The sequence below is a fragment of the Pseudophryne corroboree genome, chromosome 3 (assembly GCF_028390025.1).
Source record: "Pseudophryne corroboree isolate aPseCor3 chromosome 3, aPseCor3.hap2, whole genome shotgun sequence".
Taxonomy (NCBI): Eukaryota; Metazoa; Chordata; class Amphibia; order Anura; family Myobatrachidae; genus Pseudophryne; species Pseudophryne corroboree.
The window spans coordinates 92022821-92040554 of NC_086446.1; the positions used below are offsets into that span (position 1 = coordinate 92022821).

General features: G+C 48.8%; 1 protein-coding gene across 2 annotated transcripts in view; it reads left to right on the forward strand.

Moving 5' to 3' along the window:
- LOC135054840 (oocyte zinc finger protein XlCOF7.1-like) overlaps window positions 1–13087 on the forward strand; it is a 75616-nt gene extending 62529 nt beyond the window's left edge. For both annotated transcript variants that reach the window (XM_063958230.1, XM_063958231.1), the window contains exons 7-10: window positions 4178–4228; window positions 4670–4781; window positions 7535–8092; window positions 12355–13087. In XM_063958230.1, coding sequence (XP_063814300.1) covers window positions 4178–4228; window positions 4670–4781; window positions 7535–8092; window positions 12355–13016 — 1383 coding nt within the window. In that variant the 3' untranslated portion in view covers window positions 13017–13087. The remainder of the gene's footprint in view (window positions 1–4177; window positions 4229–4669; window positions 4782–7534; window positions 8093–12354) is intronic.
- The last annotated feature ends 4647 nt before the right edge of the window (window positions 13088–17734 follow it).

Here is a 17734-nt window from a genome sequence, read left to right on the forward strand (position 1 = left end):
GATTACATGGTCTCCCTGGACATACAGGATGCTTACCTGCATATTCCTATAGCAGTGTCACATCAGCAATACCTGAGGTTTGCGATTGGCAACTGCCATTACCAGTTTCGGTCGTTACCTTTTGGTTTAACTACGGCTCCGCGAGTCTTCACCAAAGTTATGGCGGTGACGACGGAGGTACTCCGCCGTCAAGGGGTCAGGATACTGCCGTATCTGGACGACTTGTTAATCCTGGCAAATTCCCCAGAAATTCTCCTACGTCATCTGGATATGACTTTCCAGTTTCTACAAGCCCACGGGTGGCTCATCAACTGGAAGAAATCCTCCCTGGTCCCTGCTCAGAGCATGGTGCACCTGGGGGCGCTATTGGACACTCACAACCAGCGGTTGTTCTTGTCTCAGGAGAAAGTCCTGAAGCTTCAGGACAGGATTCGTTGCTTCCTTTCTCGTCCGCAAGTGTCGATACATTCGGCAATGCAGGTGCTGGGCCTCATGGTATCCGCATTCGACATGGTGGAGTATGCTCAATTTCATTCTCGCCCCCTCCAGAGGCTGATTCTAGCCAAGTGGGATGGCCTGCCCCACCGGATCAGGTCTCACATGATCTCATTGACTCCGGAGGTCCGTCTGTCGCTGCACTGGTGGCTCCAGGACCAACGATTGTGCAGGGGCCGTCACTTCTGGATATCCGACTGGGTCCTGTTGACGACAGATGCCAGTCTCAGAGGTTGGGGAGCGGTGCTGGAGCAACACTCCCTTCAGGGTCGGTGGACCAAAGAGGAGTCTCTCCTCTCGATCAACATTCTGGAATTGCGGGCGGTCTTCAATGCGTTGACCCTGGCCCAGCATTTAATTCAGAACCGTCCTGTTCAAGTACAGTCGGACAACGCCACCACAGTGGCTTACATAAATCATCAAGGCGGCACTCGAGGCCTTTTGGCAATGAAGGAAGTCTCATGGATTCTACATTGGGCGGAACGCCATCTACCGGCCATATCGGCAATATTCATTCCGGGAGTCCTATTTTGAGAACCGGACTTTCTCAGTCGTCAGGACATACATGCCGTCGAGTGGGGCCTCCATCCGGAAGTGTTTCAACTCCTAGTGAAAAAGTGGGGCCTTCCAGACGTAGATCTGATGGCGTCTCGACATAATTACAAGGTTCCGGTCTTCGGAACAAGGATAAGGGATCCTCAAGCAGCATTCGTGTATGCACTGGCAGTGCCGTGGAGGTTTCGGCTGCCATATGTGTTCTCTCCGGTGTCACTCCTGCCCAGGGTAATTCGGAAGTTCAAGCAAGAAAGAGGAATTCTGCTTCTCATAGCTCCAGCGTGGCCCAGACGGCACTGGTTTTCAGACCTGCAGGGCCTATTGTCGGAGCGTCCAATTCTACTTCCACAACGCCCAGACCTCCTCGTTCAGGGGCCCCTACGTCTACCAGGACCTAGCCCGGCTGTCTTTGACGGCGTGGCTCTTGAAGCTTCCGTCTTGAGGGCTAAGGGGTTTTCTGAGGTGGTCATTCAAACTATGTTGCGGGCCCGGAAACCGGCTTCTGCTCGGATTTACTATAGGGTCTGGCATTCTTGTTTTGTTTGGTGCGCATCTAACGATAATGACGCTTCCAAGTTTAGTATAGCCAAGTTGTTGGCCTTTCTTCAGCAGGGCCTGGACTTAGGCCTGCGTCTGGCCTCCCTCAAGGTTCAAATATCTGCCTTGTCGGTGTGGTTTCAGAGAAAAATTGCGACCTTACCTGATGTGCATACCTTTACTCATGGTGTGTTGCGTATCCAACCTCCCTATGTCCCGCCTGTGGCTCCTTGGGACTTGTAGGTGGTTTTGGAGGCGTTACAAGAGTCTCCGTTTGAACCTCTTGGTTCAGCTGATCTTAAGTGGCTTTCCCTTAAGGTGGTGTTGCTGCTGGCTATTGCTTTAGCTAGAAGAGTGTCGGATATGGGTGCCTTGTCTTGTAGTTCCCCATATCTGATATTTCACCGTGACCGGGCGGTTCTTGGGACTCGTCCTGGTTATTTGCCTAAGGTGGTTTCTTCGTTCCACCTTACCCAGGAGATTGTGGTCTCGGCACTTGTTTCTCCTGATCTGTCTCCCAAAGAGTGGTCTTTGGATGTGGTACGGGCTCTCCGTATCTATGTGAAGAGAACTGCTTCTGTTTGGAAATCTGATTCTCTCTTTATTCTGTTTGGATTTCACAAACGGGGCTGACCTGCTCACAAGCAGACTTTGGCCAGATGGATTAGAATGGTGATTGCACATGCTTATGTGAGGACTGGTCTGTCAGCTCCTGCTCACATTACGGCCCATTCTACTCGGTCTGTTGGACCTTCTTGGGCGGCCCGCCGTGGTGCGACCCTTGAACAATTGTGCAAGGCGGCTACGTGGTCCTCAGTGAACACGTTCATTAGGTTCTATGCCTTCGATACTGCCGCTTCCCAGGATGCTTCCTTTGGACGCCGGGTTCTTGTGCCCGTTACAGTGCGTCCCCTCCCATAAGGAACTGCTTTAGGACATCCCCAATGTCTATCCTTGTGGAGCCCAGTGTACCCCGCAGCAGAAAACGAATTTTATGGTAAGAACTTACCTTTGTTAAAACTCTTTCTGCGAGGTACACTGGGCTCCACAAGGCGCCCACCCTGACGCACTTAGCTTCTTTGGGTTGGTATGGCATTAGCCGCTGACACTTCTCCGGTCGGGAGAGTGTGGTGTTTGTGGCAACTGGCAGTTGTCGTCTCTTTTACTTGCTACTGCATTGGGCTGGTTAACAAAACTGAGCTCCTGTGCACGGAGGCGGGGTGATATAGGAGGCGGCGCTATGCATCTTGGGAAGAAGGTCAAAGCTTTTGAGCCTGTTGGTGCTTCGGATCAAGATCCTACTCTACATCCCAATGTCTATCCTTGTGGAGCCCAGTGTACCTCGCAGAAAGAGTTTTAGCACAGGTAAGTTCTTACCATAAAACTCGTTTTTCAACTTTACTAAATCAAAGAAGTCAATTGATATGGGTCTGTTGTCCCTGCTAGACACTGTAAGCGTGCTAAGCATTTATCTGGAGAGGGCAACCTGTATAAGGAAATCTGATGGTTTGCTTACTGTTTATCATCCCAAGAAAATAAGTTGGCCGGCATCTCGGCAGACTAAAGCCAAATGGGGTAGGGCCACAATTCAGCAGGCGTATGAGGGGGCTGAGCAACCTATCCCAGCTAGGATCTTCGCTTATTACATTCGCTCGTTTGGGACTTTGGGGCAGATGTATTAAGCCTGGAGAAGTGATAAAGCAGTGATATGTGGAAGGCACCGACCAATCAGCTCCTGTCAATTTACATATTGGAGCTGATTGCCTGGTGCGTTATCACCTTGCACTTATCACTACTTTATCACTTCTCCAGGCTTAATACATCTGCCCGTTGGTAGACCAGGATGCTGTGAGTAACTTTGCAAATGCGATCCATACTGAAGGAGGGCCATAGAGCTGTAATTGGGATGTATGAACAGAATATGAGTTAGATGTAAAACTGTAGCTATAATTGGTGCTGATATTGTACAGAGTATATACTGTATCCCTCTTTACTTGTACTCCTTTCATACTGAGTGAAGTACCCAGGGCAACCCGGGTCCTGGCTCACTGAGAAAGGGTCTACCCTGGTCCAGATTGCTGGGGCCTCGACCCTGGTCGCTACCAGGTTTATTCTCAGAGTCCAACCCCCAGGTAGCCTCCAGTGTGTACAGCATGACCCTGGTCATGATGAATTTAGAGGTATACTTAATACTGTACATAACATAGAATAACAATTGTAGCTTTTGAGGCACATTTGTTTTTCTAGAACAGTCTGTATAATAACTGTAGAAGGTCTGTCCACTCAATACGAGTGACTGCAGTGGAAGTCTGGGCAAGCGTCCCAACAGCTCCCACTGTGAGGAAGACGGCACAGCTTAGGAGGGGAGGACCGGCCGCCTGGAGTAAGTATGAGAACGGGATGAGAAGAGGGGGCAGAGCAACAGCAAGAGTGGGGGCGGGGCAAGCCAGAAAAGGGGCGGGGCAGAGACTGAAATGACCCAGCATAGGCCGAATCCATTATAATAGTATTTTTATATAGTGCTCTTCTCTATGGTTCATTAAATGAGACATTGTTAAAAGATTGCTGCCTCTCTTTGTTTGCTGCTTAGATTGAAGACATGCTTGTTATTAAAGTGGAAGCCACAGAGGAAGACTATCAGGTACATGGAACTGTGTGACCAACCGTGAAGATCCCGTAGTGAATTTACACTCTGACAGTGGTTCCCAAACTTTTGTGAATCACGGCGCCCTAGAGTATCAGAATTATTTTCACGATACCACTAGGCCAACAGTTTCTTATTGAGAAATTTAGAAAGAAATATTAAATTAAGTCAAATGTGTTTATATGTCATCCTTAGGTCCAGTTATGTGGTGGGGGACAAGATTTGCTTCTGTTTGTCCACATATGTTATGATTAGCAGCCCCCAGCACTGGTTTTGCCTATTACATTCACCATAAATAATTTGAATTGTTCCTGGCCACCAATCCAAGGCACCCTGCAAGTGCCCCAGGGTGCCACGGCACACAGTTTGAGAACCACTGCTCTATGATCTGTCCAGAAACTGTGCCAGCATTGAAAATCTCCTTTTCGCACTTTTTAGAGTGAAGACCCAATAGATACTAAAGCTGAAACTACAGAAGAAGAAGAAGACGACCTTTATATGGGGTGTGATCAGCAATATCAGGAGGAAAGCACGAAACTGACCTGCACAAGTGAGTAAACCGTATTGCTGAGCTCAGTTCCATAAAAATATTTATACTGCATTAGTTTGCAGTGATCTACCCTTTACTGCCAGGGGAGAAGGAAAATGTGGAACAGGTGCCTCAGGTTGTTGTCCCTGTGGTGCATCTCTCTGCGGTTACCACACATCCTATTCCAGGAGTGGCCTCTCCATGATCGAACACGTGCTGATCTAATCTAATGTCAGCGTGGTTCTCAAAGTCCATGGCAAAAGTGGTCATATGTTCTTGTGGAAGGCAAACAGCCAAAATATATGGGTTCCATGCTTAGTGGAACACATCAAGGTAGTATCAGATTACCTTGGAGATATGGCATTTGTTGATGCCATGATTTTTGCCTTTGCTAGGGCTATGGGTCAGACCTTGGACAGAAGATAAGGAGACTAAGAGATCTTTGGAGACTGGCTGTAGTTGCTCCCTATTCTGGGACAGGTGGAGGGAGATCTCGTCAGAGCTGCTGGTGACACAAATTAGGGAGTGCAGTAACTTCTTGATCCAAGCGGACGTCCGCCCATAAGATATTTATCACACAGGCCTTCTGAAAGACAGGGAAAAGTAACTGGACCACAGTCAGCCCATTAGCGTCACTGTTTTCTTCAGAAGTTGTCTTTATTCCACCAGTGTTCCTGCTCCAACCTTTGTGTTCATAGATCCTACCCTTGAGTGCAAAGTTTTGTGACCATCCTGTGTGGAGCCTACACTCGCCAATGGACAGATCTGGAACATTTCCATGGTAGCAGGGTTCCCCAGAAAATATTTCTGGTGCTCACTTTTAGATCCATTTCTCAGACTCCATCTGGGGGACAGTGTTCACCACTTATACTAATTCTGGAGCTGTGTGTTGTTAGTGTATTCTTGAGGCATACACCCAATTCTTTGGACCTTTTACCACGTATCGGTGACTCCCTAGTATTACTGTACAATGATATTCTTGAACGGAAGGCAAGGTTACTTTAATTCAGCAACGCTTAAAGTTATACCCAAACCTGGTAGAGATTTGGAGCATCCGGGTTCCTACAGACCTATCTATCTGCTGAAACTAGATTATAAAATACTTACTAAGATAATGGCTGATAGGCTCAAACTGATTATTCCTTCGGTGGTTCATGAAGATCAGACGGGGTTCGTAATGGGACGGCACTCAGTAGTAAATTTGAGAAAGGATCTCTCGGTCCAGCAGTGGTTGGAGTTGTCTGGGGGCCAGGCTGGCTCAGCGCTTCTGTCTCTTGATGCTGAAAAAGCATTTGACATGGACGCTTGGGGGTAAATTTACTAAGATGGGAGTTCTAATTAAGATGGGTTGTTGCCCATAGCAACCAGTCAGATTCTACTTCTCAGTTATCTAGCACCTTCTAGAAGATAATACCTGGAATCTGATTGGTTGCTATAGGCAACATCCCATCTTAAATAGAACTCCCATCTTAGTAAATTTACCCCTTGGAATCATTTATATGAGGTGCTGGGCCGGTTTGGTTTCCCGGATGACTTCGTACACATCCGCTCAGCACACATCTCTCCAGCCGCTCAGCACAGCGCGATGTGTGCTGAGCGTGCGAGGGGAGACGGGGGGGCGCACACTTCACCCTGCGGGTGAAGTGAGCGACCCGCTAGATTGGCCTGCATGCAGGCCAATCTAGCAGCAGCGATAGCGATGTGCGGGGCTGCGCATCGCTATCGCTGTAGGGGGTACACACAGAGCGATAATGCTGAAATTCTAAGTATTCTAGTCAGATTGCTTAGAATATCGCTCCGTGAGTACCCCCCTTAAGACTTTCTGCTTTTCTCTGTAAAATTTGCCCTTGGGGTAGTCTAGACTTATTATTTTGTTCACATTGTGACCTTTTTGACGTTTTATTTTTTACGTTTGGAGACATTTGAATACTGTTAATATTGTAAGTTATATCTGATGCGGTTATTCCAAAAACTCCTTGTATCCGTTACCCAGGATTTCTGGTTAAGGCTCCTTGGCATGTGAGGTGGCCACATTGGAAATCTATGATTGGAATGTTTGGGGTATTAGACAACTAACTACAGGGATGCTACATGTTTGCCAAAGGCTAATATGGTCAGTTTAGTTTGTTAAAATGTTGATTTTCTGAAATGCCATTTATCTAGGCAGACTAGAGACTCCATTGAGGTTTAGGACATGTGTGTCATTTATTTAGATTCCATGGACTGTGATGCTATTCGGCCATACATTCTTTGCCCATCCTCTTCTTTGTAATTCCGAGCTATTTAATAGGGGGTACGGGTCGTTGGGTCGACTCAACTTAGGTCGACAGTCATTAGGTCGACCACTAAAGGTCAACATGGGCATTAGGTCGACAGGTGAAAAGGTCGACATGAGGTTTTTTTGTTGTTTTTTTTACTTTTTTTGTTGTCGTTTTCTTCGTAAAGTGACGGGGAACCTCAATTAGTGCACCTTGTCTCGGCACAGATTACCGTTCCATTCGTAGTCCACGTGGATCGTCAAGTATGGAAAAATCCAAAAAAATGTTAATAAAAAAAAAACCCTCATGTCGACCTTTTGACTTAGTACATGTCAACCATCAGTGGTCGACCTAATGGCTGTCGACCTAAGCTGTGTCGACCTAACAACCGTATCCCATAATAGGCAGTCAGGTGCTTTCATACATCTGCCCCCTATCCCCCCGCCCAATTCCCCCCTCCGCTCCCTGCTGAAAACATAATGTATAGCAGAATTACATACATTTTATACTTCACAGATGAACAGGCCAGAAGAGATCTCTCGGAGCAGCGTGTAATCTTATCTCCAGATTGTGGAATTGAGGACAACATCCAAGTGTCTCATGGAGAAAGTACCATGGCTGCAATTACCCATCAAGTACCCCACAGTGCAGCCAGATCACCTCCTCACCCTGCACATGGAGACGGCTGTCCTGATAACCCGGAGAGTGACGCACATAACACCGTTACAGTGAACAGATACAGTAAAAGGTTTAAATGCTCTGAATGCGGGAAATGTTTTGCATTTAAGTCCATCTTTGTGGAGCACCTGAGAACCCACACGGGGGAGAAGCCGTACGCCTGCTCTGAGTGCGGCAGATCTTTTGCCGTGAAATCCAACCTTGTCCAGCATCAGAAAGGCCACACAGGCGACAAGCCCTTTCCCTGCCCCCATTGCGGCAAGCGCTTTGCCTATAATTCCTTCCTTACCAAACATCTGCGGACGCACACGGGAGAGAAGCCGTTCCCGTGTCCTGACTGTGGGAAACGTTTTGCTCGGAAATCCTACCTCCTGCAACACCAAAGGATGCACACAGGTGAGCGGCCATATCCGTGCTGAGATTGCGGGAAACCAAACCTGTTTGTACATCAGAGAAGTCACTAAGCCTTACATGTGTGGTACACTAATGGGGGTTTTGTCTTACATTGTACAGTACCTCAGTATCCTCAATTACTTTAGATCAAGGGTGATCAATAAGCATCCCTCCAGCTACTGTTGTACTACAACACCCAGCATGCCCTGCCACAGTATGCCCCAACAGCAAACCTGTGACATGGAGGGCCACAGGTTGCCTACCTTTGGTATAAACAATATTTCTCTATCATCCAATGGGGGACACTGGAGCAACAATGGGTATAACAGTGCGGGAGAGAGTCTGGGCACTAAGAGACAGAGAAAGTGGGATATTTATTGTTACCGGTAATATCCGTTTCTCTGAGCCCACTTGGGGTGGGGGGGCACTAGACCCCCCCCCCCCCCCCCACAAGGTGCACCTGCCTGGTCTTGAGAGCTTGTTTCTTTGTTGCTACTGTGTGCATGGGTGTGTGTGGTTGTGTTGGCCACTTTCTCCTCCTTCTGTATTTATGCTTTATCAGTGTACAGTGGCTGTCCGGAGGCAGAGGGTGAGGTATAGAGGGAGAGGAGCATGTGCTGAAGATTTTTAACCTTTTAATTTCCCAGGCACTACTATGCCCATTGTTGCTCCAGTGTCCCCCATGGACTCAGAGAAACGGATTTTCGAAGTAAGAACCAAAATCCTGTTTTTCAATGGAAAACTAATTTCCATTCTTAATTCCATTGTTTGTTTTGCTATGCCTGTTTGGTTACGTCATTAGCCTGGCTGCAGTTTCAGGGGGGAAGAGAAAGGAAAGATTAAATGTGCTGACAGATGGTGTAGATATTACATCCAGTGCCGTAACTAGGCATTTTAGCGCTGTGTGCAAGAAACGCCATTGATGCCCCCCCATCCCCCCCCCCCCCCCACACACATCTTATGCAAAACATGGGCAGTGCGCGCCGTAGGCATGCGCAAAAAAAATTATAGGTGTGGCTTCATGGGGAAAGGGTGTGGCCACAAAATAATACCAATTCATACTACGGTGCACAATAGTCTCCATTATTCAAATTACACCGCACAGTAGCACCACTACACCAGGTAGAGCCCCTTTTACACATTACGGCAGACAGATTCCCCTTTTTACACATTACGGCAGACAGATTCCCCTTTTTACACATTACAGCAGACAGCGTCCCCCTTTTTACACATTACGGCAGACAGCATCCCCCTTTTTAGACATTACGGCAGACAGCGTCCCCTTTTTACACATTACGGCAGACAGCGTCCCCCATTTTTACACATTACGGCAGACAGATTCCCCTTTTTACACATTACGGCAGACAGCGTCCTCCTTTTTACACATTACGGCAGACCGCGTCCCCCTTTTTACACATTACGGCAGACAGCGTCCCCTTTATACACATTACGGCAGACAGCATCCCCCTTTTTACACATTACGTCAGACAGCGTCGAGAGACAGACAGACAGACACTTACCATCTCTCCCCACTGTCCTCTGTGACACTGGCTGGTGCTGCTGTGCTGTGCTGGGGCGAGCTGCAGCTGGGCAATGGAGCTGAGCAGCGCCGGCGGCTGGAGCATGCTTGCGGGTCCTCCCCGCTCTGAAGCTCCGTACAGTGGAGCTGAGACGGCTTGCGGCTGGGGCATGTTGACGGGTCCTCCCCGCTCCCATGCTCCGTAGTATGGAGTCCGAACAGTGGATTGGAGCTGAGGTGGCTTGCTGTGCTGGGGCGGGCTGCGGCTGGGCAATGGAGCTGTACAGAGCTCTGATGCTCCGTACAATGTTAAACAGGGCCATTACTGTGCGCTCCCCAGGGCTCTGCGCTGTGTGCGAGGCCCCTCTCACACACACCAAGTTACGACCCTGGCTGACGCACTCATACGTCCGCACGCTGACGCACTCATACGTCCGCACGCTGACGCACTCATACGTCCGCACGCTGACGCACTCATACGTCCGCGCGCTGACGCACTCATACGTCCGCGCGCTGACGCACTCATACGTCCGCGCGCTGACGCACTCATACGTCCGCGCGCTGAAGCACTCATACGTCCGCGCGCTGACGCACTCATACGTCCGCGCGCTGACGCACTCATACGTCCGCGCGCTGACGCACTCATACGTCCGCGCGCTGACGCACTCATACGTCCGCGCGCTGACGCACTCATACGTCCGCGCGCTGACGCACTCATACGTCCGCACGCTGACGCACTCATACGTCCGCACGCTGACGCACTCATACGTCCGCACGCTGACGCACTCATATACATAGCCGATACACTTATACGCATATATACACAGCTGTACAAATATACAGTCACACACTTATACACATAGCCACATACTTACACACAGCCATACACCTATACCCATATATGCACACAGCCACACACTTATACATATATACTCACAGCCACACACTTATACACATATATACTCACAGCCACACACTTATACATATATATGTACACACACACACACACACAGCCACACATCTCTACCAATATATGCACACAGCCACACACCTATACACTTAGCCACACACCTATACCCATATATACACACAGCCACACATCTCTACCAATATATGCACACAGCCACACACCTATACACTTAGCCACACACCTATACCCATATATACTCACAGCCACACACTATACACATATATACTCACAGCCACACACTATACACATATATACTCACAGCCACACACTATACACATATATACTCACAGCCACACACTTATACACATATATACTCACAGCCACACACTTATACATACATGTACACTTATAGATGGTGCCCCCCTTACCTTAACACATCACAATCACATGGCAGCATACTGCAATGTACAGTATTCACTACAGGCACAGCAGCTCAGATCCATTCTTCCCCTCAGTTTCCCATAATGGGGGTAATTCCAAGTTGATCGCAGCAGGATTTTTGATAGCAACTGGGCAAAACCATGTGAACTGCAGGGTTGGCAGATATAACATGTGCAGAAAGAGTTAGATTTGGGTGGGTTATTTTGTTTCTGTGCAGGGTAAATACTGGCTGCTTTATTTTTACACTGCAAATTAGATTGCAGATTGAACACACCACACCCAAATCGAACTCTCTCTGCACATGTTATATCTGCCTCCCCTGCAGTGCACATGGTTTTGCCCAGTTGCTATCAAAAATCCTGCTGCGATCAACTTGGAATTACCCCCATTGCACGGAAGGCAGCAGTGACCCGTGTAGCCCCGCCCCCTGATCGGATTCCTCTCTGTAGTTTCACTTTCACAGCTGTCCTGACACTGACTGTAGTATGCTGTGCTTTTCCTGCCCAGATGCCCTTTGTGCATGGCTGTTTAGTGCCTGCCGCCACTGCTGGTCCTACCACTTCCCCTGACGTCGGGTGCCTGAAGCTCCCAGCCGTAGCGCAGTAGAGCTTTGTTGAGCAGCACAGCGCTCTCTATCTATAGGAGCTGCTGGCAGCGCCGATTATCGTTGCGGGAATCAAGGAGACCAGGGTGTCTCTGTCTACCTCAGGGGAGGGGGGGGTTTCTGAATACTCAGAAACCCCCCCTGCGTGCAGGACAGCACTGCAGCAGCGGCCAGCGGGAGGCAGGAGGCAATGAGAGTGGGTGGCGGGCAGTGCCCATGCGGGTGGTGCTACCAGATGGTGCGCCCACAGTGCAGTTGCGCTGTGTGCAATGCCCCTCTGGCACACACCTAGTTACGGCTCTGATTACATCCTATCGCTTTGCGGCTTTATACAGTGTAAATGCTGTTCCCGGTCACAGGCAGAGGGGCGCGAGTCAGTAATAGCCGGGGGGCTGGCTGCAGCTCTCTGTGTATAAGAGGGATGGGGCACAGAACGGCTGTCTTTCTCAGTCTGGATATTGTAGCCCAGGGGTTCCCACCCGCAACCCTCATGCATCCCCAACAGATCATGTAATGAGGATTTCTCTTTGTGGAAACAGGTGAGATAATTACTGACCCTGCAACATAGATTCACACACCTATGCATGATTAACCAAATCCAGAAAACATGGCCTGTTGGTGGTACTTGAGACTAGAGCTGAAACCTCTGATGTAGCCTGATAACATAACCATAGCTATCACCTTTGTGTATTGGGCTTTTCCCCTTGAGCTTTGTGTATGTATGAATCGTGGAAACGCTGACCTGTAGTAAATAAGTAAGAATGACATACATTTGCTTTATACTCTAACAGATGAGCAGCAGAGAAGTGATATCTCGGAGCGGCCTGCAATCGAATCTCCAGACTGTGAGGTGGAAGATAAAGCCCAAGAGCCCCGGGCAGAAAACCTCATTGCCACAGACACTCATCTAACACTGCATAGCGCAGGTAGAGCCGCTGATCCCCCTACACATCCGGACGGCTTTCTTACGGATGCTGATATTGTTATGCACAATACAGACACCGATTTGGTTGTAAAAACGTACAAAAGGCTCCCATGTGCCGAGTGCGGGAAATGCTTCGCGTGCAAGTCCGACCTGCTGCGGCACCAGAGAACCCACACGGGGGAGAAGCCCTTTTCCTGCTCTGAGTGCGGGAAGTGTTTTGCCGTGAAATCCAATCTTCTCCAACATCAGAAGCATCACACGGGCGACAAGCCGTTCCCCTGCTCTTACTGCGACAAGTGCTTTGCGTATAAATCCTTTCTTGTTAAACACCTGAGGACTCACACAGGCGAGAAGCCATTTGCCTGCTCTGACTGCGGGAAAGGTTTTGCGCGGAAATCTCACCTCCTGCAGCATGAGAGGATGCACACGGGAGAGAAGCCATATCAGTGCTCCTTCTGTGGCAAACAGTTTACACAGAAATCCAACCTTCGCGTTCACCAGAGAATTCACAGAGCCTTACATATGTAAGAGCCTGATGGTTTCATTGTACAGTGTTTTACCTCACGTCACATGTAAAATAAAGATAGAGTATTTCCCAAGTCCTGTCCTCAGCATTGCGCTGCCCTGTCTTCTGGCTACTTACCTTGCTACCTCAGGAGCTGTGACCTAGGACGGTGAGCTAAACACATGCTCCTAATTAGCCTAATCATAGGACACAAAATAACCACAATTCCAGCAGGGCCACACTACCATAAAGTATCGTCATTAGGAAGAGAGAAGTCTCAGACTCTACGTATATGGCTTTTATATGTATTTATCTGGGTCATCCATATATGTTTTATTAATTGAGTACAATGGGATATTAAATACTGCTGTGTAATATCATTTATCTTTCAATACCTAATAGCAACCTATATAAAGGGTTAGCATAATAAGCCCTCTTCTAGGACATGTAGTCAGAATCCTGATGGTGGAATCCTGACACTCACAATGAAGACGGATCCCGACGGTGAGTATTAGGGGTAAGCTGCGGGATGGGTGTGTTAGGGTTAGGCTGTGGGAGGGGTGAGTTTGGGGATAGGGTTAGAATACTCACCGGGATCCGTCAGAATGTGACTGTCAGGGCTGTAACACACGCGCCGGCTTTTGCCGGCCGGGAAAAAGCCGGACGGCTTTTTCCCGTGCCGGTATTGTAATTAACAGTGTGAGGGGTAGGGTCCTTTCACACTGCACGGCACCGGCCCGGCTGCCGGGTTGCAGCTGGAAATATCCACTGGGGCCGTGCCGTCTTTGAAGAGGAGCTTTCACACACAGCAGGGTTTTTTTTCAAGCTGTGTCTGCTGCTGCGCATGCGCACAGCATTACACACTGCTCAAAGCCGTTGTGTGTGAAAGACTGCCGGATGGCTTGTCCGGCTTTTTGCCATCCGGGGAAAACCGGGTAGTGTGTTATAGCCCTCAGGATTCTGCTGCAGGGATCCTGACCACTGGCATTTCATTCCCAACCCTCTTCTAGATAGATAGAGTCTGGGATCTCTAGCTAAATAGGCAGACAGGTAGTGTTATATTATTGCAGTGCATAAAAATGTGTTTTATTTTATTTTGAAACCATTCATAATTTAATATACTTAATAATAAGAATTTACTTACCGATAATTCTATTTCTCGTAGTCCGTAGTGGATGCTGGGAACTCCGTAAGGACCATGGGGAATAGCGGCTCCGCAGGAGACAGGGCACATCTAAAGAAAGCTTTAGGATCACCTGGTGTGCACTGGCTCCTCCCCCTATGACCCTCCTCCAAGCCTCAGTTAGGATACTGTGCCCGGACGAGCGTACACAATAAGGAAGGATTTTGAATCCCGGGTAAGACTCATACCAGCCACACCAATCACACCGTACAACTTGTGATCTGAACCCAGTTAACAGCATGATAATAGAGAAGCCTCTCGAAAAGATGGCTCACTACAACAATAACCCGAATTTTTTGGTAACAATAATTATGTACCAGTATTGCAGACAATCCGCACTTGGGATGGGCGCCCAGCATCCACTACGGACTACGAGAAATAGAATTATCGGTAAGTAAATTCTTATTTTCTCTGACGTCCTAGTGGATGCTGGGAACTCCGTAAGGACCATGGGGATTATACCAAAGCTCCCAAACGGGCGGGAGAGTGCGGATGACTCTGCAGCCCCCAATGAGAGAACTCCCGGTCCTCCTCAGCCAGGGTATCAAATTTGTAGAATTTTACAAACGTATTTGCTCCTGACCAAGTAACTGCTCGGCAAAGTTGTAAAGCCGAGACCCCTCGGGCAGCTGCCCAAGATGAGCCCACCTTCCTTGTGGAGTGGGCATTTACAGATTTTTGGCTGTGGCAGGCCTGCCACAGAATGTGCAAGTTGAATTGTACTACAAATCCAACGAGCAATAGTCTGCTTAGAAGCAGGAGCACCCAGCTAGTTGGGTGCATAGAGGATAAACAGCGAGTCAGATTTCCTGACTCCAGCCGTCCTGGAAACATATATTTTCCGGGTCCTGACAACGTCTAGCAACTTGGAGTCCTCCAAGTCCCTAGTAGCCGCAGGCACCACAATAGGTTTGGTTCAGGTGAACGCTGAAACCACCTTAGGGAGAAACTGAGGACGAGTCCTCAATTCCGCCCTGTCCGAATGGAAAATCAGATAAGGGCTTTTACAGGATAAAGCCACCAATTCTGACACGCGCCTGGCCCAGGCCAGAGCCAACAGCATGACCACTTTTTCTGTGAGATATTTTAACTCCACAGATTTAAGTGTGTCAAACCAATGTGACTTTTGGAACCCAAAAACCACCTGGAGATCCCAAAAGTGCCACTAAAAGCACAAAAGGAGGCTGTATATGCAGTACCCCTTTAACAAATGTCTGAACTTCAGGGACTGAAGCTAGTTCTTTTTTTGGAAGAAAATTGACAGAGCCGAAATTTGAACCTTAATGGACCCCAATTTCAGGCCCATAGATACTCCTGTTTGCAGGAAATGTAGGAATCGACCCAGTTGAATTTCCTCCGTCGAGCCTTACTGGCCTCGCACCACGCAACATATTTTCGCCAAATGCGGTGATAATGTTTTGCGGTTACATCCTTCCTGGCTTTGATCAGGATAGGGATGACTTCATCCGGAATGCCTTTTTCCTTCAGGATCCGGCGTTCAACCGCCATGCCGTCAACGCAGCCGCGGTAAGTCTTGGAACAGACAAGGTCCTTGCTGGAGCAGGTCCCTTCTTAGAGGTAGAGGCTACGGATCCTCCGTGAGCATCTCTTGAAGTTCCGGTTACCAATTCCTTCTTGGCCAATCCGGAGCCACTAATATAGTGCTTACTCCTCTCCATCTTATCAATCTCAGTACCTTGGGTATGAGAGGCAGAGGAGGGAACCCATACACTGATTGGTACACCCACGGTGTTACCAGAGCATCTACAGCTATTGCCTGAGGGTCCCTTGACGTGGCGCAATACCTGTCGAGTTTTTCCCAACGGTTTATAATCATGTGGAAGACTTCTGGGTGAAGTCCTTACTCTCCCGGGTGGAGGTCGTGCTGAGGAAAACTGCTTCCCAGTTGTCCACTCCCGGAATGAAAACTGCTGACAGTGCTATCACATGGTTTTTCGCCCCGCGAAGAATCCTTGCAGCTTCTGCCATTGCCCTCCTGCTTCTTGTGGCACCCTGTCTGTTTACGTGGGTGACTGCCGTAATGTTGTCCGACTGGATCAACACCGGCTGACCTTGAAGCAGAGGTCTTGCTAAGCTTAGAGCATTGAAAATGGCCCTTAGCTTCAGGACATTTATGTGAAGTGATGTCTCCAGACTTGACCATAAGCCCTGGATATTCCTTCCCTGTGTGACTGCTCCCCAGCCTCGCAGGCTGGCATCCGTGGCCACCAGGACCCAGTCCCGCATGCCGAATCTGCGGCCCTCTAGAAGATGAGCACTCTGCAACCACCACAGGAGGGATACCCTTGTCCCTGGTGACAGGGTTATCCGCTGAAGCATCTGAAGATGCGACCCGGACCATTTGTCCAGTAGGTTCCACTGGAAAGTCTTGCGTGGAATCTGCCGAATGGGATTGCTTCGTAGGAAGCCACCATTTTTACCCAGAACCCTTGTGCATTGATGCACTGAGACTTGGTTCGGTTTTAGGAGGTTCCTGACTAGCTCGGATAACTCCCTGGCTTTCTCCTCCGGGAGAAACACCTTCTTTCTGGACTGTGTCCAGGATCATCCCTAGGAACAGAAGACAAGTCGTCGGAACCAGCTGCGATTTTGGAATATTGAGAATCCAATCGTGCTGCCGCAACACTACCTGAGGTAGTGCTACACCGATCTCCAACTGTTCCCTGGATCTCACCCTTATCAGGGAATCGTCCAAGTAAAGGATAACTAAAATTCCCTTCCTTCGAAGGAATATCATCATTACGGTCATTACTTCAGTAAAGACCCGGGGTGCCGTGGACCATCCCTACGGCAGCGTCTGAACTGATAGTGACAGTTCTGTACCATAACCTGAGATACCCTTGGTGAGAAGGGTAAATTTTGACATGAAGGTAAGCATCCTTGATGTCCCGAGACATCATGTAGTCCCCTTCTTCCAGGTTTGCAATCACTGCTCTGAGTGACTCAATTTTGAATTTGAACCTCTGTATGTAAGTGTTCAAAGATTTTAGATTTTAAAATCGGTCTCACCGAGCCGTCTGGCTTCGGTACCACAATAGTGTGGAATAATACCCCGTTCCCTGTTGCAGGAGGGGTACCTTAATTATCACCTGCTGGGAATACAGCTTGTGAATGGCTTCCAAAACTGCCTCCCTGTCAGCGGGAGACGTCGGTAAAACAGACTTTTGGAAACGGCGAGGGGAATACGTCTCGAATTCCAATTTGTACCCCTGAAATATTACCTGAAGGATCCAGGGGTCTACTTGCGAGTGAGCCCACTGCGCACTGAAATTCATTGAGAACGGGCCCCCACCGTGCCTGAACTTGTAAAGCCCTAGCGTCATACTGAGAGCTTGGCAGAGGCGGAAAAGGGTTTCTGTTCCTGGGAACTGGCTGATCTCTGCAGCCATTTTCCTCTCCCTCTGTCACGAGCAGAAAAGAGGAACCCTTTTGTCCGCTTGCCAACCAGGACTGCGCCTGATAATATTATTTTGAGAGGCGACCTGGGGTACATCCCCTTTTTTTTTTTTTTTTTTAAGGCAATACTTCCAAATGCCG